At 48.0% G+C, this 25,000-nt stretch overlaps 1 protein-coding gene across 2 annotated transcripts in view; it reads left to right on the forward strand.

The window, feature by feature from the left end:
- lamb2l (laminin, beta 2-like) overlaps window positions 1-25,000 on the forward strand; it is a 154,871-nt gene that overhangs the window by 127,724 nt on the left and 2,147 nt on the right. The window contains exons 26-34 of one of the 2 annotated variants that reach the window (XM_084461799.1): window positions 1-33; window positions 507-691; window positions 17,432-17,679; window positions 17,868-18,086; window positions 18,498-18,642; window positions 19,209-19,416; window positions 22,041-22,182; window positions 23,261-23,437; window positions 24,366-24,531. The exon at window positions 1-33 is cut by the window's left edge and continues 340 nt beyond it. In XM_084461799.1, coding sequence (XP_084317925.1) covers window positions 1-33; window positions 507-691; window positions 17,432-17,679; window positions 17,868-18,086; window positions 18,498-18,642; window positions 19,209-19,416; window positions 22,041-22,182; window positions 23,261-23,437; window positions 24,366-24,531 — 1,523 coding nt within the window. Of the gene's footprint in view, window positions 34-506; window positions 692-17,431; window positions 17,680-17,867; window positions 18,087-18,497; window positions 18,643-19,208; window positions 19,417-22,040; window positions 22,183-23,260; window positions 23,438-24,365; window positions 24,532-25,000 lie in introns of those variants that run through there. The other variant, XM_084461800.1, reaches the window with a different exon arrangement.

The following is a 25,000-nucleotide window of genomic DNA, read 5'->3' on the forward strand; positions in this document are numbered from 1 at the left end:
GCTCCTGATTGGACAGACCATCGATGACCTCAGGTGACAGCATCATTGCAGCCTCCTATGTTGATTGGAAATGTAAAATCCAGTAGTCTGCGCTGTAGGTTCATGAGCAATCTCTACTGCCCTCTGCTGGTGTACAACGCTATTGGCAACAGGGACACACACAAGTTGACTTTACTATATGTTGTAGGGAATGCCTAAACTTAACCGTAGTCCTAAACCTACCTACTATTCCAGATCACTATATCAGAAGGGTAGAGGATGGTGACATACTGAACACACTGTGACATACTGAATAAACAGACACCATTAGTCATACTGAATAAACAGACACCATCAGTCATACTGAATAAACAGACACCATCAGTCATACTGAATAAACAGACACCATATGTCATACTAAATAAACAGACACCATCAGTCATACTGAATAAACAGACACCATCAGTCATACTGAATAAACAGTATAAACAGACACCATCGTCTCTCACGGCGACCGTGTGTTTCAGGGCGGAGACGGCTCTGACAGACGGCCGTTTGATGGGCGTGGCTGGCGAGCTGAACGGGACCACCGAGCACGATGAGAAGCTGAGGAAGAGCCTGAGCCAGCTGGAGGCGGACCTGAGAGACATCAACGCCACTTTGGCCCAACGTCGCGGCGACCTGGAGAACTACCTCAGCTCCGGCTTCACTGGTAGGATAAACATTGCTAACCCGCCCTGCTAATCCGCCCCGCTAACCCGCCCCGCTAACCCACCCCGCTAACCCGCCCCGCTAACCCGCCCCGCTAACTCGCCCCGCTAACCCGCCCCGCGTACCCGTTCTGCTAACCCGCCTTGCTAACCCGCCCTGCTAACCCGTTCTGCCAACCCGCCCTGCTAACCCGCCCTGCTAACCCGTTCTGCTAACCCGCCCTGCTAACCCGTTCTGCTAACCCGTTCTGCTAACCCGCCCTGCTTACCCGCCCTGCTAACCCGTTTTGCTAACCTGCCCTGCTAACCCGTTCTTCTAACCTGTTCTGCTAACCTGCCCTGCTAAACCGCCCTGCTAAACCGCTCTGCTAACCCGCCCAGCTAACCCGCCCTGCTAACCCGCCCTGCTGACATGCCCTGCTAACCTGCCCTATTAACATGCTCACCTGCTCTGTTAACCTGCTAACCCACCTTGCTAACCTGCTCTGTTAACCCACCCTGCTAACCTGTTAACACACTCTGCTAATCTGTTAACCCACCCTGCTAACCTGTTAATCCATCCTGCTAACCTGTTAACCCACCCTGCTAACCTGTTAACCCACCCTTCTAGCCTTTTAATCCCCCCTGCTAACCTGTTAACCCACCCTGCTAACCTGTTAACCCACCCTGCTAACCTGTTACCCCACCCTGCTAACCTGTTACCCCACCCTGCTAACCTGTAAACCCACCCTGCTAACCTGTAAACCCACCCTGCTAACCTGTAAACCCACCCTGCTAACCTGTTAACCCACCCTGCTTACCTGCCCTGCTAACCTGTTAACCCACCCTGCTAGCCTGTTAACCCATCCTGCTTACCTGCCCTGCTAACCTGTTAACCCACCCTGCTAACCTGCCCTGCTAACCTGTTAACCCACCCTGCTAACCTGTTAACCCACCCTGCTAACCTGTTAACCCACCATCCTAACCTGCCCTGCTAACCTGTTAACCCGCCCTGCTAGCCTGTTAACCCACCCTGCTAACCTGTTAACCCACCCTGCTAACCTGTTAACCCACCCTGCTAACCTGTTAACCCACCCTGCTAGCCTGTTAACCAACCCTGCTAGCCTGTTGACCCACCCTGCTAACCTGTTAACCCACCCTGCTAGCCTGTTAACCCACCCTGTGTAGTGTATTGAGCTATGCTGTTACCCGTACTGGGAGGGACCCGGGGGGAAGGGGAGTCACGTGATACCGGTGTCTGTGGGTAACGACATGCTAACGAGGGAGAAAATTTATGTTCTAAATCTGGTCCTCCTGTCAAGTTATTTGATAACAGAAGACGTACATTACATGGTGTCAGAAGAAACTTGGGAAACTCGGCAAGAATGGCGCACTTTAAGCCACCGCCGAATTTGAGTCTGGAGGGGAATCTCGCAGAGAATTGGAGAACATGGCTGCAGTGTTATGAACTTTTCTGTTTTGCCAGTGGGGTAGCAGAAACAGTGCAGTGCGCGACATTTCTGCATGTGGTGGGAGACGAAGCCATTAAAGTGAGTAACACGTTTGTCTTCACGGAGGAGGAGAAGAACAAGATTGCTGTTTTGAAACGAAAGTTCAAAGAATACTGTGAACCTTGGAGAAACCTGCCATACATTAGGCAGATGTTTTTCACCCGTTCACAAGGTCCGTCAGCAACGATAGATGCCTATGTCACAGACCTGAAAAATAAAACGAAAGACTGTGAATTTGGCGACCTATGCAACTCACTGATACATGACAGAATTGTCTGTGGGATACGTGACGAGCTCTTGATGTGTGCCGTGCCAGTGAAATAACATTCACCCAGATGAAAGCGTTACATGATGAGGTTGAAGTGCACAGAGTTAGCACAGCAAGGGCATACAAAAAAGGTGGTAGCTTAACAAAAGAAAGCCCAATGAGTAGTGAAAATAAAGTTGACTGTGACCGATGTGGCTACAAGCACGAACAAGGAAAGTGCCCAGCCTATGGACAGACGTGCAGGAAATGTGATAAGAAAAATCACTTTGCAAGAATGTGTCGTGTCAACAGTCAACCCAAAAATAAGAAAATGCATGTTGTGGAACAGACTCAGGACAGTGACAGCAGTGAGGCGGAGGAAATGTTCATTGGAACAATAGAGATGAGACGCATTGGAGCAGTTGAAAATGCAAAAGGTGACCAAGACAGGTGGTCTTCAGAGCTGTTAATAAACAAGGAAGAGGTCACATTTCGAATTGACACTGGAGCTGACTGTAATGTCATGTCAGACAAAACGTTTCACACGTTAGATGTCAGCGGCAAGCTGCATGCATCCAGCTGCAAGTTGGTGGCATATTCAGGCCACAAGATGAAGCCCTTGGGCAAAACATCAATCACATGTCTGTACAAGGGTCAAAGACATGAGATTGACTTTGAGATTATAGAGAAAGATGCTTCAGCGATCCTAGGAAAAGAAACCAGCACGAAGCTGAAAATGGTGAAAAGGCTGTATAGCATGTAGAAAGAAGACAAAATGCTGAAAGGCTATGAGCATCTCTTCTCTGGACTTGGCTGCTTACCAGGTGAGCACAGCATTAAGCTAGACCCTGAAATAAGGCCAGTGATACATGCTCCTAGGAAGATCCCAGTTGCTCTGAGGGAAATAGTTATTGAACAGCTTCACAAAATGGAGCAGTCAGATGTGATCATAAGGCAATCTGAGCCTACACAGTGGGTGAACAGCATGGTGACAGTAGTCACGCCCAAGAAGATAAGAATTTGTATGGATCCTAAAGATCTAAACACAGCAATAAGAAGAGAGCACTATCCACACCTCACAGTGGAGGAAGTGGTGTCACGCATGCCAAATGCAAAATATTTCTCTGTGCTAGATGCAAACCAGGGATTCTATCAAATAAAACTGGATGAAGAGAGCTCCAAGCTGTGCACATTTAACACACCCATTGGAAGGTACCGTTTCAAGAGGCTTCCCTTTGGCATCTTGTCTGCGGACGAGGTCTTCCAGAGAGCTGTGGCCCAGATGGTCGAGGGGTTGGATGGTGTAGTCAACATCATCGATGATCTGCTGGTGTGGGGGGACACTTTAGAGCAACACGATCAGAGACTGATGAAGCTGCTGCAAAGAGCGGATGAGAACGGCCTGAGGTTCAATAAAAGCAAGTGCAAGTTCAGGATGACGGAAGTCAAGTACATTGGCCATACACTCAGCGCAGATGGGCTAAAGCCTGATGATGAGAAGATAAGAGCCATTGTCCGAATACCCCCACCAGCTGACAAGCCAGCATTAATGAGGTTCATGGGAATGATTCAATATCTAGCAAAATTCATTCCTAATCTGTCTGAAATCTCTGCACCTCTAAGGACGCTGTTGCAGGGAGAAACAGAATGGCACTGGGAGGAGCCTCAACGTGAGAGCTTTGAAAAGCTGAAGCAGCTGATCACAGGAGCTCCCACTCTGAGATACTACGATGTAAACAAGGCTGTGAAGCTGTCAGTGGATGCCAGCTCGGAGGGCATCGGGGCTGTGATACTGCAGGATGAACAACCTGTGGCATACGGCTCAAGGGCACTCACAGATTGTCAACGCGGTTATGAAAACGAGCTGCTAGCCATAGTGTACGGATGCGAGAAATTCCATCAATATCTATATGGCAGAGAGGTCCAGGTCGAAAGCGATCACAAGCCACTAGAAAGCATTTTCAAGAAGCCACTGCATCAGGCTCCCATGAGGCTGCAGAGAATGCTGCTGCTCAAAAGTACAACATTGCAGTGTCATACAAGCCAGGAAAGGCTTCACATTGCAGATGCATTGAGCCGTGTTATCTACGTGAGCAGAAAGAGGATCTTCTGGAAGAGGAGCTGCAGGTGAACTGGATCACGCCACAGTTGCCCATATCAGAGGAAAAGCGGGAGATGTTCAGAAATGCAACTGCACAAGACCCAGTACTGCAGGAACTAAAGAACATGACAATGCACGGTTGGCCTAAGGATAGGTCTGCTGTGTCTGACAGTGTGCAACCGTTTTGGACATTCAGAGAGGAGATCAGTTTTGCCTCAGGTCTACTGTTCAAATCTGAGAAACTCATAGTACCACAGCAACTGAGACCACAGATGCTTGACAAGATACATGAATCACACTTGGGGGTGGTCAAATGTAAAGAAAGGGCCAGAGATGTTCTTTATTGGCCAGGCATCCATCCATCCATCCGTCTTCATCCGCTTATCCGGGGTCGGGTCGCGGAGGCAGCAGCTCCAGCAGGGGGCCCCAGACATCCCTTTCCCTAGCAGCATCAACCAGCTCTGCCTGGGGAATCTTTAGCTGCTCACAGGCCAGTGCGGAGATGTAGTCCCGCCACCTAGTCCTGGGTCTACCCCGCGGCCTCCTCCCAGCCGGACACGCCTGGAACACCTCCCTAGGGAGGCGCCCAGGAGGCATCCTCACTAGATGCCCGAACCACCTCAACTGGCTCCTTTCGACGCAAAGGAGCAGCGGCTCTACTCCGAGTCTCTCCCGGATGACTGAACTTCTCATCCGATCTCTCAGGGAGACCCCAGCCACCCTCCGGAGAAACCTCATTTCGGCCGCTTGTATCCGTGATCTCGTTCTTTCGGTCATGACCCATCCTTCATGACCATAGGTGAGGGTGGGGACGAAGATAGGCCGGTAGATCGAGAGCTTTGCCTTTTGGCTCAGCTCTCTTTTCGTCACAACAGTGCGGTAAAGCGACTGCAGAACCGCACCAGCTGCTCCGATTCTCCAGCCAAACTCCCTCTCCATGGTTCCCTCACTCGTGAACAAGACCCCCAGATACTTGAACTCCTTCACTTGGGGTAAGGACTCATTTCCTAGTCGGAGCGGACAGGCCACCGGTTTCCTGCTGAGAACCATGGCCTCAGATTTAGAAGTGCTTATTCTCATCCCAGCCGCTTCACACTCAGTTGCGAACCTATCCAGAGAGTGCTGGAGGTCGCAGGCAGATGATGCCATCAGGACCACATCATCTGCAAAAAGCAGCGACATGATCCCCAGCTCACCGAGCTGCAAACCCACCTCCCCACGGCTACGCCTCGATATCCTGTCCATGAAAATCACAAACAGGATTGGTGACAAAGCGCAGCCCTGGCGGAGGCCAACCCCCACCGGAAAGGAAGACGACTTACTGCCGAGGACCCGGACACAGCTCTCACTCTGGGTGTACAGGGATTGGATGGCCCTAAGTAGGGACCCCCTCACCCCATACTCCCGCATAACCCTCCACAAGACCTCTCGAGGGACCCGGTCGTAAGCCTTCTCCAAGTCCACAAAACACATGTAGACAGGTTGGGCAAACTCCCAAGCCCCCTCCAAGATCCTTGAGAGAGTGAAGAGCTGGTCAGTAGTTCCACGACCAGGACGAAATCCGCATTGTTCCTCTTCGATCTGAGGTTTAACTATCGGCCGTACCCTCCTTTCCAGCACCTTGGAGTAAACTTTCCCTGGGAGGCTGAGTAATGTGATGCCTCTCTAATTAGCACACACCCTCTGGTCCCCTTTTTTGAATATTGGGACCACCACCCCAGTCTGCCACTCCTTTGGTACTGACCCAGACTTCCACGCAATGTTAAAGAGGCGTGTCAACCAAGACAGCCCCTCTACACCCAGCGCCTTCAGCATTTCTGGACGGATCTCATCAGTCCCTGGGGCTCTGCCACTGTGGAGTTGTTTGACTACCTCAGTGACCTCCTCCAAGGAAATTGACGACCCCCCATCATCTTCCGGCTCTGCCTCGATCGTAGAGGGTGGATTAGTCGGGTTCAGGAGTTCCTCAAAGTGCTCCTTCCAACACTCAACAACCTCAGTTGAGGTCAGCAGTGTCCCCTCCTTGCTGTATACAGCTTGGATGGTCCCCCGCTTTCCCTTCCTGAGGTGTCTGATGGTCTTCCAGAAACACTTTGGTGCCGACCGAAAGTCCTTCTCCATGGTTTCTCCGAACTCCTCCCACACCCGCTGCATACATACCCTGCAACTGCTTCTGGGGTCTCCCGGGCTAACATATCCCGGAAGGCCTCCTTCTTCAGTCGGACGGCTTCCCTGACCACCGCTGTCCACCACGGTGCCCGAGGGTTACCGCCCCTTGAGGTACCTATGGCCCTCAGGCCACAGCTCCCAGCCGCAGCTTCAACAATGGAGGCTTTGAACACCGACCACTCATGCTTGATGTCCGAAACCTCCACAGGGATGCCTGAGAAGCTCCGCCGCAGGTGGCAATTGAAATCTCTCCGGACAGGCTCTTTCCACGTTCCCAGTTCACCCTCACTACACGCTTGGGTTTTCCAGGTCTGTCCAGAAGCTTCCCCCGCCATCGAAACCAGCTCACCACCAGATGGTGATCAGTGGACAGCTCTGCCCCTCTCTTTACCCGAGTGTCCAAAACACATGGCCTCAGATCAGATGATACGATAACGAAATCGATCATCGACCTTCGGCCTAAGGTGTTCTGATGCCAGGTGTACTTGTGGGCATCCTTGTGTTCGAACATGGTGTTTGTTATGGACAAACCGTGACTAGCACAGAAGTCCAACAACAAAACACCACTCGGGTTCAGATCGTGGTGGCCATGCCTCCCAATCACGCCCCTCCAAGTTTCTCCATCATTGCCTACGTGTGCATTGAAGTCCCCCAGTACGACAGTGGAGTCCCCTGCAGGAGCCCCCAATAGGACTCCACTCAGGATCTGCAGGAAGGCCGAGTACTCTGAACTGCTGTTCGGTGCATAAGCACAAACCACAGTCAGAGTCCCCCGTCCCCCCCCCCCCACAGTCCTAAGGCGCAGGGAGGCGACCCTCTCGTCGTATTGGCCAGGCATGTCCGCACAAATTGAACAACTTGTAGCGCAGTGTGCTGTCTGCAATGAGCACAGGAGTAGCAATCAAAAAGAGCCACTGATCTCTAATCCCCTGCCAAATAGACCATGGTAGAAGGTTGGCACCGACATGTTTCACAGCAAGGGCTCGCAGTTTCTGCTATGTGTCGACTACTTCTCAAAATACCCGGAGATAATGAGGCTGACCGACACCACCAGTAAGGTGTTATAACTGCCATTAAGTCCATATTTGCTAGGCACGGGATTCCAGATATTCTGGTCAGCGACAATGCCCTTCAATATGCCAGTGCAGAATTCAAGAGCTTTGCAGAGAGCTGGGAGTTCAGTCATGTCACCTCGAGTCCAAATTATGCTCAGTCAAATGGACAGGCAGAAAAAGCTGTGCAAAAGGTCAAAAGGTTGCTCAAAAGGTCTGGTGACCCTTACATAGCGCTTCTGGAATACAGAAATACACCACTGGAAGGAGTGGGACTGTCACCTGCCCAGATGATGATGGGGCGTTGGTTAAAGACAAAACTGCCAGCGTCCACCTCACTGCTCACCCCTGAAGGTGTACTTGATGTTCACAACAAGCTGAAAGAAAAGCAAGCTAAATAAAAAAGCTACTATGATCGCCATGCTAAACACCTACCTGAGCTGCATGTGGGAGAAAATGTGAGGATGCAGTCTGGTGACACTTGGAAGCCAGCTGTAGTCCTGAGGGAGCACGAACAACAACGTTACTATGTGGTACGATCGCCTGAAGGCATGATGTTCAGAAGGAACAGGAGACATCTCAGGGAGACTGCCGAGAGAGGGTTTCAAACTTCTGCTGATGAGCAAGATGTGGAGGTGGATATGAGCTGTGACAACCCAAGGTTTATTTGTCAGGACAATCCACACACACAGACCTCTGCACACACTCCACGGGGAAATAGTGACACTACTGACTCCCTTGCGCAACCTTTTCGCACTAGATCAGGAAGATTGGTCAAAACTCCAACAAGATTTAGAGAGTAGTGATGAATCTCGTTGTCTTTTATTATTGTCCTTGATTAGCTCTGCGTTGTGTTTTTCGTTTCCAATAAAAGACGGACCCCCAATCTCCAAATATACCACACAGTCCAGTGCCTCCTTTCTCAGGTGTTCCAAATGAATCTCTGCAACACGGGATTTGAGTCTCAAGCAAAAGCGGTTTATTCCAGAAGGTATAACATTCAAAAGAACATGGCAATGTCTAATGCACAGATGACCTGTCTGTATGCTGTCTGGACCCAAATCAAAGTATTGGTCTCGTTGCAACGTTCTTATGTGGTTTGAGTGTCCCCCCTCCCTCGTCTCTTCTCCGATAAGACTGTCTCTCTGGTCTCTTCTGTGGCCTTGTTTTGACACGTTAACCTACGCCGCCTCGGCGCCCAGGCCTTTATCTCTAACCACAACAATGGTGTTTGGCCCAGAGTGTACCAGCCATGGAATGTCTTTATCTCATAAGTGTATGGAAGAGGGACACCGTTTCTTACCGAAAACTCAAGCTGACAGCCATACTCAGAGGTCAGTCATCATAATTGGGAAATAGCTAACAGGATCATATTAAAAGGCATTTCTCTGAAAATCAACCATATTCAACAATCCCTCCTAATATTATACGTGAACACACAGAATTATAATGATCAAGAGAAATGTTGACTTCCAAAACCTAAACCTGAACAGCCATTATGCCGAAAGAAAAAGAATAACTGAACAGAAAAGCGTGCTTAAGATAAACAGATGAACAGTTACATAATATCCCAATCATTGCTTCCTCTAGCAGGATTACAATTTCAAAGGAAAACAAAATAACTATCCCAATCGTTGCTTCCTCTAGCAAGATTACAATTTCAAAGGAAAACAAAATAACTATCTATTAGGTTAATTCATGTACAGTATGACCCTAACATCCATACAGGTACACCCTACATAGCATAGCTCCACGTGTCCCTTAGAACATCCTTACAGAAAACCTGCGGGCACTGGACCTCTCATCTCCAGTCTACTGACGTGCGAACGTGACCTCCCTCCAGGACATGCCATGCTAAGGATACAGCGAGATTTGTAAACAAGTGTCGCTAGCTGCTGTAAGAAAGATATGAGCAGATTGCCCTGCAACCAACCAAACAGATCTGCGAAATGAGAGACCTCGCCTATGTGTAGCGAATTAGTCATGGCTCTGATCTGTTCAATCTGATTCTGCAACGGGAGTTGATTATCCGCAATGGTGAAACAGCATGTCCGCCTTAATTTCTTACACTGCCTTCCGCATGCTAGACATCTCCTCATTAATCAAACCCTAAGCATCAGTTGTTCTGTTGGACAACGTCCCAAATGCCACTGCAAGTTTCTCAATGTCCGTCACTAATAATTCGACCCCCATGCTATGCACGAAAAAGAAAAGCAAACTATCTTCCTAGACCCCATGTGAGTGAGTATGCCATCCACAACCCCCGCCCTAGTCTCTCTCCTAGTACGGCGGATTTCAGAATGTTGAATTGGTCTTTCTTCCACTATCACTTTAACCTCCTACCGCTGAGTCCCGCAATCCTGATGGGTAACCACCCCTGGCAAGGTAACCCCCAAACAAACAGGAACCCGTCCAGTTCCTTGGTAGGACCGTCTCCCCCCAAACCCAGTAGACCCCCCCTAGGGTGCGCAAGTTCCATCTACCACATTTCGGAGCAGTACAAAGCTTAGTATGCAGACACTGGCTGTGCCCCACATTCCCTGCTCCCCTCTCTCTCTGTAGACAAAAACAGCCCTGGGTTGTCTGCGGAAGAGACCCTGGTGAACTGATCTGAGCCCACTTTTGCGGTCCTAACCCCCTGTTCTCTGTAGGTCCCTCCAGAGTGGAATCTAACACCATCATCTGAACAATCCCTCTTTCTAATTCAGCGTCTACTTCCCTGGAACAGTTGATGTATCGTAGCATTAAAGTAGAGTTAAAGGGATGTGCCATTTGAGGCACTCTGCTCGCTTGGGAGTCTGGCATCTGCCTACACACAAACATGATGACACATTCTTGACTGACGTAGCTACCTCATAAGCCCAATTTCAAAGCAAGGTTTTCCACGGCTGACGGTGTTGGTCTAACCATGGAAAGCCACAGGATGATAAGACACAAACCCTTCCTGATAGCAACTTGAAACCACCCAAATCTAGTCTGTGAGTTCGAATTGACGTGTCTTCTCCCTGAGAAACGTTCTTTAATTGCTGTGTGTATCTCTGCTGTGAAAGGAAAATTACTCCAAATCCGAGTGTCCCCGGCCCAGAGATATAGAACCTTTTTAACAAAATACCCATTCACAATACCCCTGTCTCCGTTTTAATGAGTATATCTCAAGTGCAACCTGGAGTTTTTATTCACAGAATGACAATGACCCACACCCTCCACGTCCTTTTCCTGACCAGCAAGCTGTAAATGGAAGATGTGGTTATTGTGTGGTGTGAAAGTTCAAATGTCCCGTCTTGGTCTGTTGACGTCTCCACCCGGAGTAGTTTAGTCTTCCCTGTTGAGCTCCAGCACACGTGGCCACCGTGTCCCAAGTCAACCCGGAGGTCCTTCTCTCCAACTCCACCTGTTAGCACAGAAAAACACAAGAAAACTACGACAGTATCATTCATTCCACGACTCTGATTGTAATAGCATATCTCTCACTCTCTCTCTCACTCTCTCTCACTCAGACCAGATCTAGAGGTTATGGTTTCACTAAATCCTTAGTTTCATTATCCTATTTTATTATTATTCATTTCTAGAAGAGCCCCCCCTACTCCAGACTGTGACCTTCCGGGAAGGTCCGTTTTAACCCTGCCTGCGGTCTTAACACCCATTCTCCTGTCCCTTTAGCAGCGCTACAGTCATCCAAGCAGTGGGCACAGGTATAGAGCATTACGTTGTAATTCTCAAATTGGTCGTCTTCATCCTGAGTCGGCCCCTGTACTAATCGTACAGTTCTTTAGCTCAAGGACTCTGCTTGAACAACAGCTGCCACGACTGTCCCTAGATTTGGGGTGCTAAGCCTGGACGCTATTCTACCCCGATGTTTTTAAGTCTGGAGTGGTTGGCTCTGCAATTTATCCAATTCTACGAGGGTGTGTTTACTTTGAGGTGTACTCAGTCTAATCTGTGTCTGGTGGTGCTACCACCTTGCATTGACTAACTTGGCTCCAGTTGGGTTTCCCTACTACCTTAACTGCTGTGTGGGTGATGAGCCAGGTCTGATAAGGTCCATCCCACTTTGCCTCTAAAGTCTCCCCCTGAAACTTCTTTATCATTACGTACTGGCCTGGGATTAAAGCCTGTCCCCCCTCGGGGATCTCGCTCCATACTGCCAGCACCTGTTTGTGGGCCCTGGCCACAGCCATGCTCAATTACTCACAGTAACCACTCAACACCTCACTAGTGAGATGAACATCTGCCTGCCACAGATGACCTCGAAAGGGCTCAGGCCCATCTCCTGATTGTGTTGCTCGAATGGAGCAAAGCACGAGACTCAAAGCGTCGGGCCAAATCACGCCCTCCTGATGACTTTGTGAGTCTCCCCTTGATGACACGGTTCATTCTTTCAGTCTGAGTCCACTACTCTGAGGATGATAAGAACAGTGAAGTGAATCTGTGTTGCCAGATAAGGGAGCAACCATTGTGGTGCAACCAATTTCTGACCTTGTTGCCACACTCGTCTGAGTCCATTTCTGCCCCATTCTCCATCCATGTCCACACCTCCCCCCCTCTCAGTCTCTACCTGCATCACCTTGTGGTCAGTGACAGTATCAATCTGATACGGGGGTGAGTTTTTGTCATTTTTGGGACATTAAGCATATACTTTATCATGTGGACAAGTATCTTGAGTCAATTGTGTTGTTTTTTCGAGAAAATAGTGGGTTGACTTTACCTTAACTTCCAAAAGCGCTACAGAAGCCAAGGCAGAAGAACGTAACTTCAGTTACGGTTCTTTGCCATGGCTTCTCGGCACTCTTCAACGTTCGATTTGAGATACAGTAGGCTCTGCTTTGTTTTGCTGTGCATCAACGTGGAGTTAGCCTACTGTTTACTGCGCTCAAGTTACGGTTCTATATTTGTATAATATCTGTCACCGAAGCATTTCTGACACACACCTTAGTTATAACTTGAGAGTCAACACTGCTCCCATATGCGATCAGAACAATGCAAACAACGCATTGGAAAGAAGCAATGCTTGCCAGCTATAAGTTATCGTAAATCATAAGCAATTAATTATTATTTTTTTCTGTCAGCCTTTGACAGCTCGACAGCGAAACAAACTTGGCGGACTGTGATAGCCCAACAGTGTGAGACACTTTCTAGGACAGGCGCGAGTGCGAGTGAGACACAACTCCTAGCCTAATCATACACACGCACGCACGCAATATGCATATTCAGCACTAATGATTCACAATTAGGCCTATAAAGATAAACATTGCCTACCTTTTCTTTAACCTGATCAAATCTATTGCAAACGCCGACAAATTATATCCACAGCTGTTTTGAGTACACTGCATTCAAAACGTTAAACCATTATTCTTTCTTGACATGCTGACAGGTTATCCTACTGACTGATTAATCCAATTCAATACAAAATGCGAGTCTGAGTCCACTATCCTTGCGTTGGTTGTAACCCTTGCATTCAACATTGTCTAACATTGTTTGCAAAAAGTTATCCTCCACATGCAAGAACGTGTGTTGACGTTTGTGATGTAAAAAAACAACAACATCCAATCACGTTCGCTATGAATTGATATCTGTTTTTTTCTTTCGATCTTCATAATGCTGTGGTCACAGCCATTATCTGGAATGGTTTACACAAGGTATTTAACCACCTATAGGTTAAATAATTATTTACAGTAGGACCCCACTCATCCGAACTTCAGAGATCCGAACCTCCCTGTCTCCCGGACAGGCTTAAAAAACTTTTTTTTTTGCCTGCTATCTGGTTACTGGTGGGATTTTCATTACAGTACTGTACCCTACTGTGAATAAAACCAGAACTGTATGTAGACCTATATGTTGCCTGTAGGCTGTAGCCTACTGTCACGTTTAATTTCTTTGTTACTCTAATGACGAGCGCAAAACGAGTCTGCTGCGCGAGCGGTATTCCTTGGTAGCCAGAAAGCGCGTCAGCAACCTGAAGCAGCATCGAGTCATTTTTCGTTCCCAGTTGGACTTCAGGAACACAGACGTGTTGTGGGCATGTAGATTAGCCTACTAGACCTACTGTATTTGTAAAATAACAGTTTACAGCCTAGGCCACGTTAGCCTACATCGGTTGTTTTAGAGACTTTATTTAAGGCTACAATAGCCTAAGACATGACAACGTGTCTGTCATTTCATTTATTTATTTATTGATTATCATTTGCTCTAATTGTTCTAATGTTGGGTTGTTTTTAGGTTATACCATTTTGTTCTGCGAATACAGTAGCCTATCGATGCAGCGCACGACTCATTTGAGAATAAAGTACTGTATTTGATCAAAGCACGCACTCAAGTGGAAATTCGGTTATTTTATTATAGGCTACTGTAGGTCTATTATAGGCTAGGCTATATGAGTTTAGTTGGCTATTTGATTGCAACTTTGATGGATTTTCACAAGTAATTAAGGGTATTTATCGGTCTATTATGAGTCTATATGAAACAAGTATACCACTTATTGAATTTGGTGCATTTTAACATATGTTTCAGTCATCCGGACATTTCAGAGATACGAACGACCTTCGGTCCCGTTGGGTTCGGATAAGTGGGGTCCTACTGTATATAATTATAATTCATCCAGTGAGTAGATCTCCACGACAGTGTGGGCACCCCTGTCATAATCATAATGTAATAAATAGGGCCTAATGATGTGCGAGTTTGTAATGCCTTCAAATACACATTAATTCATACTCATTTACATTATATTATATATTACATCAAGCCTAATTGTGCCATGATCAGTAGATTGTATGCAGATGGTATCATTATTATCATATACTGATTTTGTATAGTGACCATAAACCAATTGATTGATCAAATGGAAGTTACTGCCTTTTGCCTTGGCATGACTGTATTATTTACAGGCAATGCAAAGGCAGAGTACAGTAACTTCCAAATAAGGGTCAAAGGTCAAGTTTGGACTAAATATTTGTATGTAGATAAATTACTTCATAGAAAAACAAATAATTGCCAAATTTTCAATATCCTACCTACAATAGATTTGGCTGGACAACAAAAAAACATTTTTTTCAGTTCTGCACTCTGGTGAGTTAAGGTCTTTTGCCTTTGTAGGGCAGTGTGGAGCTCTGGCTTTCTCCTCTACTCTCTTGACCTTGGTGGTGATTGCTTTAGTTAGAGTGTCACCGACCAACGGATGACTGGTCTGAGCCATGTTCACATCACCTACATCGCGTGGATATTTTACTCTAGCCGACCAGCATTCTAGATTGTCATCTGCACCGACAGTAACACCCCCCGGTAGTAGGGGGCGCAAGTTCGAAACAGCTGGTGGGAGTGTTACATCCACAGTACGATCCCTCCTCTCTCTCCTGAGCTTGTGAGGAGGGGGCGGAAAATTTGGGCTCCTCCTTTAACCTCTCGTCATATCTGTCCTCATCTGACGGCATTGTCAGCCCCGCCCCCTGCAGTGGGACGGGCTCACTTTGGTAAGATGAGACGGACCTCCGACCGTCATTGACGGTGTTCTATCTCCTCCTCCGACCCTCTCTAAGCCTACTCTGCTCTCGCTGATAGTCAAGCGACTGGCTTACTGTAGTCTGGCTCTGTGGCTGTGTAAGGGAGGGGCTGAGTCGGGAGCGAGAATGAACTGCTCCAGCACCCCGCTGGAGCAGATAAGGTCTTGGTTCACACAGTATGATTTTATCACAGTGACCTAACCAAACCGCTTCCCTAGACTGTGTATATATACATGTACATAGGCCTATGCATACATACATACAGTACACATCTAGAATCCATGTGCGACAATACACATACATCACAAACCCATCCAAAACCCCGGTCTTTCACAGGGGCCTTCTCAAGGACTGGCCAATCCTTAGAAGTGAAATACACTCCACCGATTTCTCGCGTGGGCGGGCACCCCAGGGTGATAACCCTGCTGGTCTTCCTTAAGAAAGTCTTAAGGGCCTCATATACCTGTTCACAGTCTTTCATGTGGTAGGTACCCCAGGATGTCTTTTATTATTGTCCTTGATTAGCTCTGCGTTGTGTTTTTCGTTTCCAATAAAAGACGGACCCCCAATCTCCAAATAGACCACACAGTCCAGTGCCTCCTTTCTCAGGTGTTCCAAATGAATCTCTGCAACACAGGATTTGAGTCTCAAGCAAAAGCGGTTTATTCCAGAAGGTAAAACATACAAAAGAACATGGCAATAACTAATGCACAGATGACCTGTCTGTATGCTGTCTGGACCCAAATCAAAGTATTGGTCTCGTTGCAACGTTCTTATGTGGTTTGAGTGTCCCCCCTCCCTCGTCTCTTCTCCGATAAGACTGTCTCTCTGGTCTCTTCTGTGGCCTTGTTTTGACACGTTAACCTACGCCGCCTCGGCGCCCAGGCCTTTATCTCTAACCACAACAATGGTGTTTGGCCCAGAGTGTACCAGCCATGGAATGTCTTTATCTCATAAGTCTATGGAAGAGGGACACCGTTTCTTACCGAAAACTCAAGCCGACAGCCATACTCAGAGGTCAGTCATCATAATTAGGAAATAGCTAACAGGATCATAAAGGCATTTCTCTGAAAATCAACCATATTCAACAGTAGGAACACAAAAGGTGGACTCTGCTAAGTTATGTTGCACTGTTATTGATTAATGTTTACAGCATGACATTGTGGTTATAAAAAGTAAAGTTTGTTTTGTGTTTTGCTTTAATGCAGGGAGCACCTTTGGTTGTTTATGTGCTGTATACAGTGCTGAAGGTTTATTATTATTTTCTTCCTGAGAACTGTTTCTCACTGAATGTTCTTCGGGGATTGTTTATTTGTTGACGACTTGTAAAGTGAGATGGATATGTTTGTAGTCTGTGGGAGAAAGAAGTAACTTAAAGGACAATGCTCGTTTTTGACAACCTGGACCTTATTTACGACATATTATAAGATTTTTGACTCACCAAGATCACATGGATATACTGGCTCGCGCTGGATTTTAAATTTCTTCTACATGCCTCCGAACTACACCAAAGTGATCTCGGTGAGTCAAACGTCTTATAATATGTCGTAAATAAGGTCCAGGTTGTCAAAAACGAGCATTGTCCTTTAAGAAGGGGGATGTAGTGTATTGAGCTATGCTGTTACCCGTACTGGGAGGGACCCGGGGGGTGAGAGTCACGTGATACCGGTGTCTGTGGGTAACGACATGCTAACGAGGGAGACAGTAAATTAATGTTCTCAAAATCTGGTCCTCCTGTCAAGTTATTTGATAACAGAAGACGTACATTACACCCTGCTAACCTGTTAACCCACCCTGCTAACCTGTTAACCCACCATCCTAACCTGCCCTGCTAACCTGTTAACCCACCCTGCTAGCCTGTTAACCCACCCTGCTAACCTGTTAACCCACCCTGCTAGCCTCTTAACCCACCCTGCTAACCTGTTACCCCACCCTGCTAGCCTGTTAACCCACCCTGCTAACCTGTTACCCCACCCTGATAGCCTGTTAACCCACCCTGCTAACCTGTTAACCCCCCCTGCTAGCCTGTTAACCCACCCTGCTAACCTGTTAACCCACCCTGCTAACCTGTTAACCCACCATCCTAACCCACCCTGCTAACCTGTTAACCCACCCTGCTAGCCTCTGGATCCTCTCACGCTCTCTGGTCTTCCCTCTCCCCCCTTCCTCCTTCCTGCTCTCCTCCTCTAGACCAGTTTAAGAAGGTGCAGCGGTACTACCAGCAGTCCCAGGAGTCGGGGCGGCGCTGCGAGGGCTCGGTGTCGGGGCCAGCCAGCCCGGTGGGTCAGTCCAGAGACACGCGGAACCGGACCCAGGACCTGCTGGAGCAGCACAGGGACGCCCTCCTCCGGACCGCCGCCGCCCAGAGGAAGAGCCTGGAGGAGCTGCAGGACAAAGACCACCGCCTGGACAAGAAGGTCCACCACCTCAGCCATAAGGTCAGTGTGGGGGTGGGGTTGTGTGTGTGTGTGTGTGTGTATGTGTGTGTGTGTTGTGTACAGTAGGTGTGTGTGTGTGTGTGTGTGTGTGTGTGTGTGTGTGTGTGTTTGTGTGGGTGTGTGTGTGTGTGTGTGTGTGTGTGTGTGTGTGTATGACTAACAGTACCTATCTGTGTCTTTATCCACAGGTGTGTGGTGGCCATAGCAATGCCAGCTCCAATGGCAGCTGCCCAGGAAGTCGGTGTGGGGGTGTGGGTTGCCGTGGTGATGAGGGTCAGCGTGTGTGTGGCGGTGTGGAGGGGTGTAACGGGACCGTCAGCTCCTCCGTGGCGGCGCTGAAACACGCCAGCGACGTCCGAGACAACCTGACGACCGCCAGCCTGGACCTGCAGGGCGTGGCCAAGAAAGTAGGCACCGCCCGTCACCATGGTTACTGTCAGGAACACCTCACTTCCGGTTTTGCAGTTATCGCACTTACCTGAGCACAACAGCCAACCTGAAGGTTTAACAGAGGGGCGATTAAGGTGGATTCGAGGAGGCTTATTTGTACAAGATACAGGTATCATGTGTAATGAAACTAAAAATGCTGGTGTGGTTTGTGGATTTGCGTTATAGAGCTCTGCCTCAGGACTAGAACAGTCTGCACCCTCTGTCTGGTGTCTTGATATATTCACCCAGATGCACCCTCTGCCTGGTGTCTAGATACAGTATATTCACCCAGATGCACCCTCTGTCTGGTGTCTAGATATATTCACCCAGTTGCACCCTCTGTCTGGTGTCTAGATATATTCACCCAGATGCCGGTCATGACCCCTCAGTTGCAGGATATAGCATTGTTGACCCAGGATGTGAAGGACCAGGCCATGAGCACACTGGACAAGGCTAAGAAGAAGAAGGAGCAGTTTGAGAACTCCAACAAGAAACTCAAAGACTTTATCCAGGAGATCAAAGATTTCTTAACGGGTTTGTTGATGGCATTCTTTAAAAAAAAAAATCTTCTTCTTCTTCTTCTTCTTCTTCTTCTTCTTCAATATTCAGACCTAATGAAATATGATAGGTATGTATTTAGTTGTGCTCCACTGAGATCATCATTAGGCTGGAGTTAAAGTGTGTGTGTGTGTGTGTGCTTGCCTGTGTGTGTGTGTGTGTGTGTGTGTGTGTGTGTGTGTGTGTGTGTGTGTGTGTATGTATGTATGTGCTTGTCTGTGTGTGTGTGTGTGTGTGTGTGTGCACGTCTGTGTGTGTGTGTGTGTGTGTGTATGTGTGTGTGTGTGTGTGTGTGTGTGTGCGCGTGCGTGTGTGTGCGTGCGTGTGTGTGCTTGCCTGTGTGTGTGTGTGTGTGTGCATGTCTGTGTGTGTGTGTGTGTGTGTGTGTGTGTGCGCGCGTGCGTGTGTGTGCGTGCGTGTGTGTGCTTGCCTGTGTGTGTGTGTGTGTGCACGTCTGTGTGTGTGTGTGTGTGTGTGTGTGTGTGTGTGTGTGCGCGTGCGTGTGTGTGTGTGTGCTTGCCTGTGTGTGTGTGTGCCCACAGAGGAGGGAGCAGACCCAGAGAGCATAGAGAAGGTGTCCCTGCAGGTTCTGTCCATCTCTCTGCCGGTGGACCGGGCCGCCCTGGACCGGCTGGTCCTGCAGATCAAGGACAGCATTACCAACCTGACGGGCGTGGAGGACGTGTTCAACCACACCTCCCAGCAGCTGCAGACCGCCACCCACCTGCTGGGCCGGGCCCAGCGCGCCAGGCAAGAGGCCTCCACAGACTGCAGCCTGACAGCTGTTGTCATTGGCCACTGATTTCCCAAAATGATTTGATTCCGATTCACAAGGTCCCGATTCGATTCAATTTAATATTTGATTCGATATCGATTCGGTAAGGGATTTTTCAGTTAAAACACGAATATAATAGAGTTCTCAGAGAACTAATGGTGTAAATTGTACAAGGAAGAACCCTCTAGCCTGGTGCATTATTAAAAATATAAATGTTTGCAGCTATATTAATGTGATAGCCGAGTAGCCAAGGAAAAAGCAGAGACCAAAAAGGCGTTTTGACTTTTTACGTCCCAACCCGGAGAGCACACCAAACAATTGACCATAGTACAAAAAACATGGCTGCTCCGGAGGACCAGTTCAATGAAACAGGAAGCACCTATATAGTGTACAGAGCACAACCCTGGTATCTCCATCTAGTGGACAGGTAAACATATTACAGGTCAACACAGCCAGGATATTACAATTAATGTACTTTCTATTTAAGAAGACCAACACACAGCAGTCAACACAATATAGTGCAAGTTGTAACTACAGACTCTACAGTCAGTGAGAGTGACCAGTCTGGAGAACTGACTCTTTCCACAGACCTTTTATTTTGACATTTACACGAAACCAGAAGTTAGCGCCTTCCGTCAGCTAGTTGACTAACAATTAGCTCGCTAGCTGTCTTTTCAATGCTAGATAACGTCAGCTAATGATCAGACTGATAACTCAGATGATCAAGAAGATGATGTAAGTCATGATGTAAGGTGTAGGTGTGCGTTAAACGGTTTTATACAACGGTTAGTTCTGGTTCTTGATTCTGATTGGCTGGAAGCCGTGTTAAAATACTTTGTAACACACACCTGGGACCGCATATCATTCTATTTTCAGTATTAATGTGCTTCCCATTTGATCCAAATGCATTGTAGTTGTTGTTGTTGCTAAAACAATCAACGAGTACTGTAGGTGTGCGTTAAACGGTTTTAAGGCACGACGTGGAGGCGAAGAACGTTGCTCCGCTGCGCGTCGGGTGGTTGCCTCCGCGAAGTGCCTTAAAACCGTTTAACGCACACCTATGAGTTGATTATCCCGCTTATACCATGGCCCCACATGCCAAAGACAAATAAATATGTGCCATTTACTCGCATTTTCTACATTCAAATATAAAGAAATTGTATTTATGTGTTGCTCATTGCTGAGTGTTATTATAGTCCCTAACTGCTAAATCACGTTGCTATATGGAATTACAAATTGAATATAATATTTCTTGGAGGAACAGCGATGACATCCAATAGTTAACATGGGTTTGGAACCGTAAGTGAAATAGAAAGTGTCCGTTACCTTTTCTTTCAGCAATGTCTCTCAACCCTGGATACGACCTAGCAATGAGCCTAGCAACCCAAACTAGCTCCATAGCCTATTGTACCCATATACTGTATCTATGACTGTAGCTACCTGATATTGCTAGATAGTTTGAGCGAAGTGTAGGCTACTGCATATTTGCTGTGCAACATAAATCGTCCAGCTGTCAAACCTAGTTGCCAACAAACTATGTATGATAGCCAGATTGTCCTCAACTCCAAAAGTATTTTTTTCATGTTGTGGTATATTGTCAGTTGTATCCAATATATCCATGGTCGTATCGTTCATTGTGCGTTGATTTGCGAGGACGGGATGTTTCGTATCATATGAAGCAAAAGGGTATTAGAATCCAGCAATTGCCTCTTCACACTGTGATATATTTGGATGCCGTATATACTGTAAATGAATAAACGAGGCGGAGACCGTTTTCCATACGGCTGGCTTCTTTTACTGCAATCTTAAGACTGAACAAAATCATATCTGGCTACTACACCACTAACGTGCACCACCACGTTATAACACAAAGTGAAAAAATAGTTTTTGATTTGGGGACAGTGAGGTGTCTGGCTATCATAAAGAGTTTGTTGGCAAATAGATTTGACAACTGGACAATGGATGCATTGCACAGCAAATATGCACTATCCAACACTTCGTTCATGGCTAGCTAGCAATGGAACAGCAGGCTATGGGATGAGCTCATTTGGGTTGCTGTCAAAGCCGGCGCATTGATTTAGATCGGTAATTAAACTTCAGCCGAACTACGTGTGCTACGTGTGCGTATACACGGTTTTAACGCACGTCTGCTGGCCCATCAGAAAAGAGTATTAACCCAGGCCATGGTATAAATTACTAATATTACTTATATTATTAACGCGTTATCTAGCTAGCTAAATTATATGAACTAGCTACTGGCAGTAGATAGCTAAACTTATAATATAGAGATATATTAAAAGATTGATCTCTGGATTTCTGAATGGATTATGGTTATTATGGTTAGGGTAGGTTAGATCAATTGTTTCAACCCAGCCCTAATTGTTTTGCCCTTGTATCGGATCTTGTGCCTCGTTGTGGTTTTGCTCTGTTGTTGTGCCCTTGTTGTCTGTTGCCTTCCTCTCTGTGCTTTTATCTGTGCTGTGTTGTACTGTGCTGCTCTTCCATGTCTTACTCTGTGTGTGTGTGTGTGTGTGTGTGTGTGTGTGTGTGTGTGTGTGTGTGTGTGTGTGTGTGTGTGTGTGTTTGTGTGTGTGTGTAGGGCCCAGGCGGAGGGGGTGAAGGACACGGCCAGTGAGACAAAGCAGGCGTTGAACGTGTCTGAGAACGCCATCCGGGAGGCAGAGTTAGCCCTGGACAACGCTCTGACCAACCTCAACAGCACCAGGAACGCCACTGCTACGGTACAGTACAGCTGTGTGTGTGTGTGTGTGTGTGTGTGTGTGTGTGTGTGTGTGTGTGTGTGTGTGTGCGTGTGTGTGTGTGAATTTTCATACAGACGCTTTGTTGCAATAGTTCATATTGCAACTATAATAATCCATTTACCATTTATAATAGTTATTGATCATGGGGGCCACAAATGTGTCCATAAATCTTGTGATAAACTCTCTTGTTCCCTGCCTCCCCCCACGCTCCCCTCCTCTCTCTCCCCTCCCTCCTCCTACACTCCCCTCCTCTCCCTCCCCTCCTCTCCCCCTCCCTCCCCCTACGCTCCCCTCCCCTCCCTTCCCCCTCCCTCCCCTCCTCTCCCCCTCCCTCCCCCTACGCTCCCCTCCCCTACACTCCCCTCCTCTCCCTCCCCTCCTCTCCCCCTCCCTCCCCCTACGCTCCCCTCCCTTCCCCCTCCCTCACCTCCTCTACCCCTCCCTCCCCCTACGCTCCCCTCCCCCTCCCTCCCCTCCTCTCCTCTCCCTCCCCTCCTCTCCCCCTCCTTCCCCCTACGCTCCCCTCCCCTACACTCCCCTCCTCTCCCTCCCCTCCTCTCCCCCTCCTTCCCCCTACGCTCCCCTACACTCCCCTCCTCTCCCCCTCCCTCCCCCTACGCTCCCCTCCCTTCCCCCTCCCTCCCCTCCTCTCCCCCTCCCTCCCCCTACGCTCCCCTCCTCGCCTCTCCCCCTTCCTCCCCCTACGCTCCCCTCCCCCTCCCTCCCCTCCTCTCCCTCCCCTCCTCTCCCCTTCCCTCCCCCTCCCTCCCCTCCTCTCCCCCTACACTCCCCTCCTCTCCCCATCCCTCCCCTCCTCTCTCCCCTCCCTCCCCCTACCCTCCCCTCGTCTCCCTCCCCTCCCACTATGCTCCCCTCCTCTCCCTCCCCTCCTCTCCCCCTACGCTCCCCTCCTCTCCCTCCCCTCCTCTCCCCCCTCCCTCCCCCTATGCTCCCCTCCTCTCCCTCATCTCCTCTCCCCCTCCCTCCCCCTATGCTCCCCTCCTCTCCCTCCCCTCCTCTCCCCCCTCCCTCCCCCTACGCTCCCCTCCCTCCCCAGGTGGAGGAAAAGCTGCAAGATCTGGAGGAGAAGCAGATTGAGGCTATGATGCGATTGGCCAACCTGTCAATGGGGGTGGAGTCTCTGAGGAACAAGACCAATCAGAATAGAGAGATGGCCCAGGACGCCAAAGCCCTGGCAGACAACGCCACACTCAGCACCTCTGAGCTGGAGCAGGTGTGTGTGCCTGAGAGAGAGAGGGGAGGCACTGATGATGACGATGATGATGATAGTGATAATGGTGATGAGGATGATGATGATGATGATAGTGATGATGGTGATGCGGATGATGATGGTGATGACGATGATGTTGACAATGATGACGACGGTGATGAAGATGATGATAATGATGGTGGTGATGATGATGATGATTATGATGATTATGATGATGATGGTGATGATGATGATAGTGATGGTGGTGATGGTGATGATGATAATGTTGATGATGATGATGGTGGTGATGATGGTGATGGTAATAATGATGATGGTGGTGATGATAATGGTGATGATGATGGTGATGACGATGATGGTGGTGATGATGATGATGATAATAATGGTGATGTTGGTGATGATGGTGGTGATGATGATGATTATGGTGATGTTGATGACGATGGTGGTGATGATGATGATAATGATGGTGATGATGGTGGTGGTGATGATGATGGTGGTGATGTTGATGATGGTGATGATGATGATGATGATGGTGATGATGATGATGGTGATGTTGGTGATGATGGTGGTGGTGGTGATGATGATGGTGGTGATGATGATGGTGATGTTGATGACGATGGTGATGATGATGATGATGGTGGTGATGATGACGATGATGATGATGATGGTGATGTTGATGACGATGGTGGTGATGATGATGATGATGAAGGCGATGATGATGACGATGATGATGATGATGATGATGATGATGGTGATGATGATGATGATGATGGTGGCGATGATGATGGTGGTGGTGATGATGATGGTGATGATGATGATGGTGGTGGTGATGATGATGGTGGTGATGATGGTGGTGATGATGGTGATGATGATGGTGGTGATGATGATGATAATTGTGATGATGATGGTGGTGATGACTGTCTCTGCTCCACAGAGTGTGAATGAAACGGAGGGTCAGTACAAGGAGCTGCAGATGAAGGTGGACTCTCTGGGCGGAGCTTCAGGGGGGCTGGGCAGCGTCAGACAGCGGGCCAATGAGATCAAGGAGGAGGCGGAGTACCTGCTGAGCAAGGCCAATAAAGGCATAGACACCCTCCGGAGTAAGGACACAACAATACTACTACTACAGTACTACTACAATACTACTTAGTACACAATAATAATAATAATAATACTACAGTACTACTATAATACTACTTAGTACACAACAATACTACTACTACAGTACTACTACAATACTACCTAGAACACAACAATACTACTACTACGATACATGACAGCAATGCTACAATACTAATACAATGCTAACTAGTACACTATAGTACTAATACAATACTACTGTACAGGATTCAAGATTCTTCTATTTGTCACATGTAATGTACGGTGTATCTAATAAACTACAGTACTACTACAATACCTACTTGGTACACTACAATACTACTACAATACTACCTACCTACAATACTACTACTACCTTTACACAGTAGGGCAGGGATAGTCAATTAGATTCAACTATGGAGCACTTCATTAAAATATCAACATGTGGCAGGTCAATGCTTTTATGGGAGT

The sequence above is a fragment of the Borostomias antarcticus genome, assembly GCF_949987555.1.
Source record: "Borostomias antarcticus genome assembly, chromosome: 3".
Taxonomy (NCBI): domain Eukaryota; kingdom Metazoa; phylum Chordata; class Actinopteri; order Stomiiformes; family Stomiidae; genus Borostomias; species Borostomias antarcticus.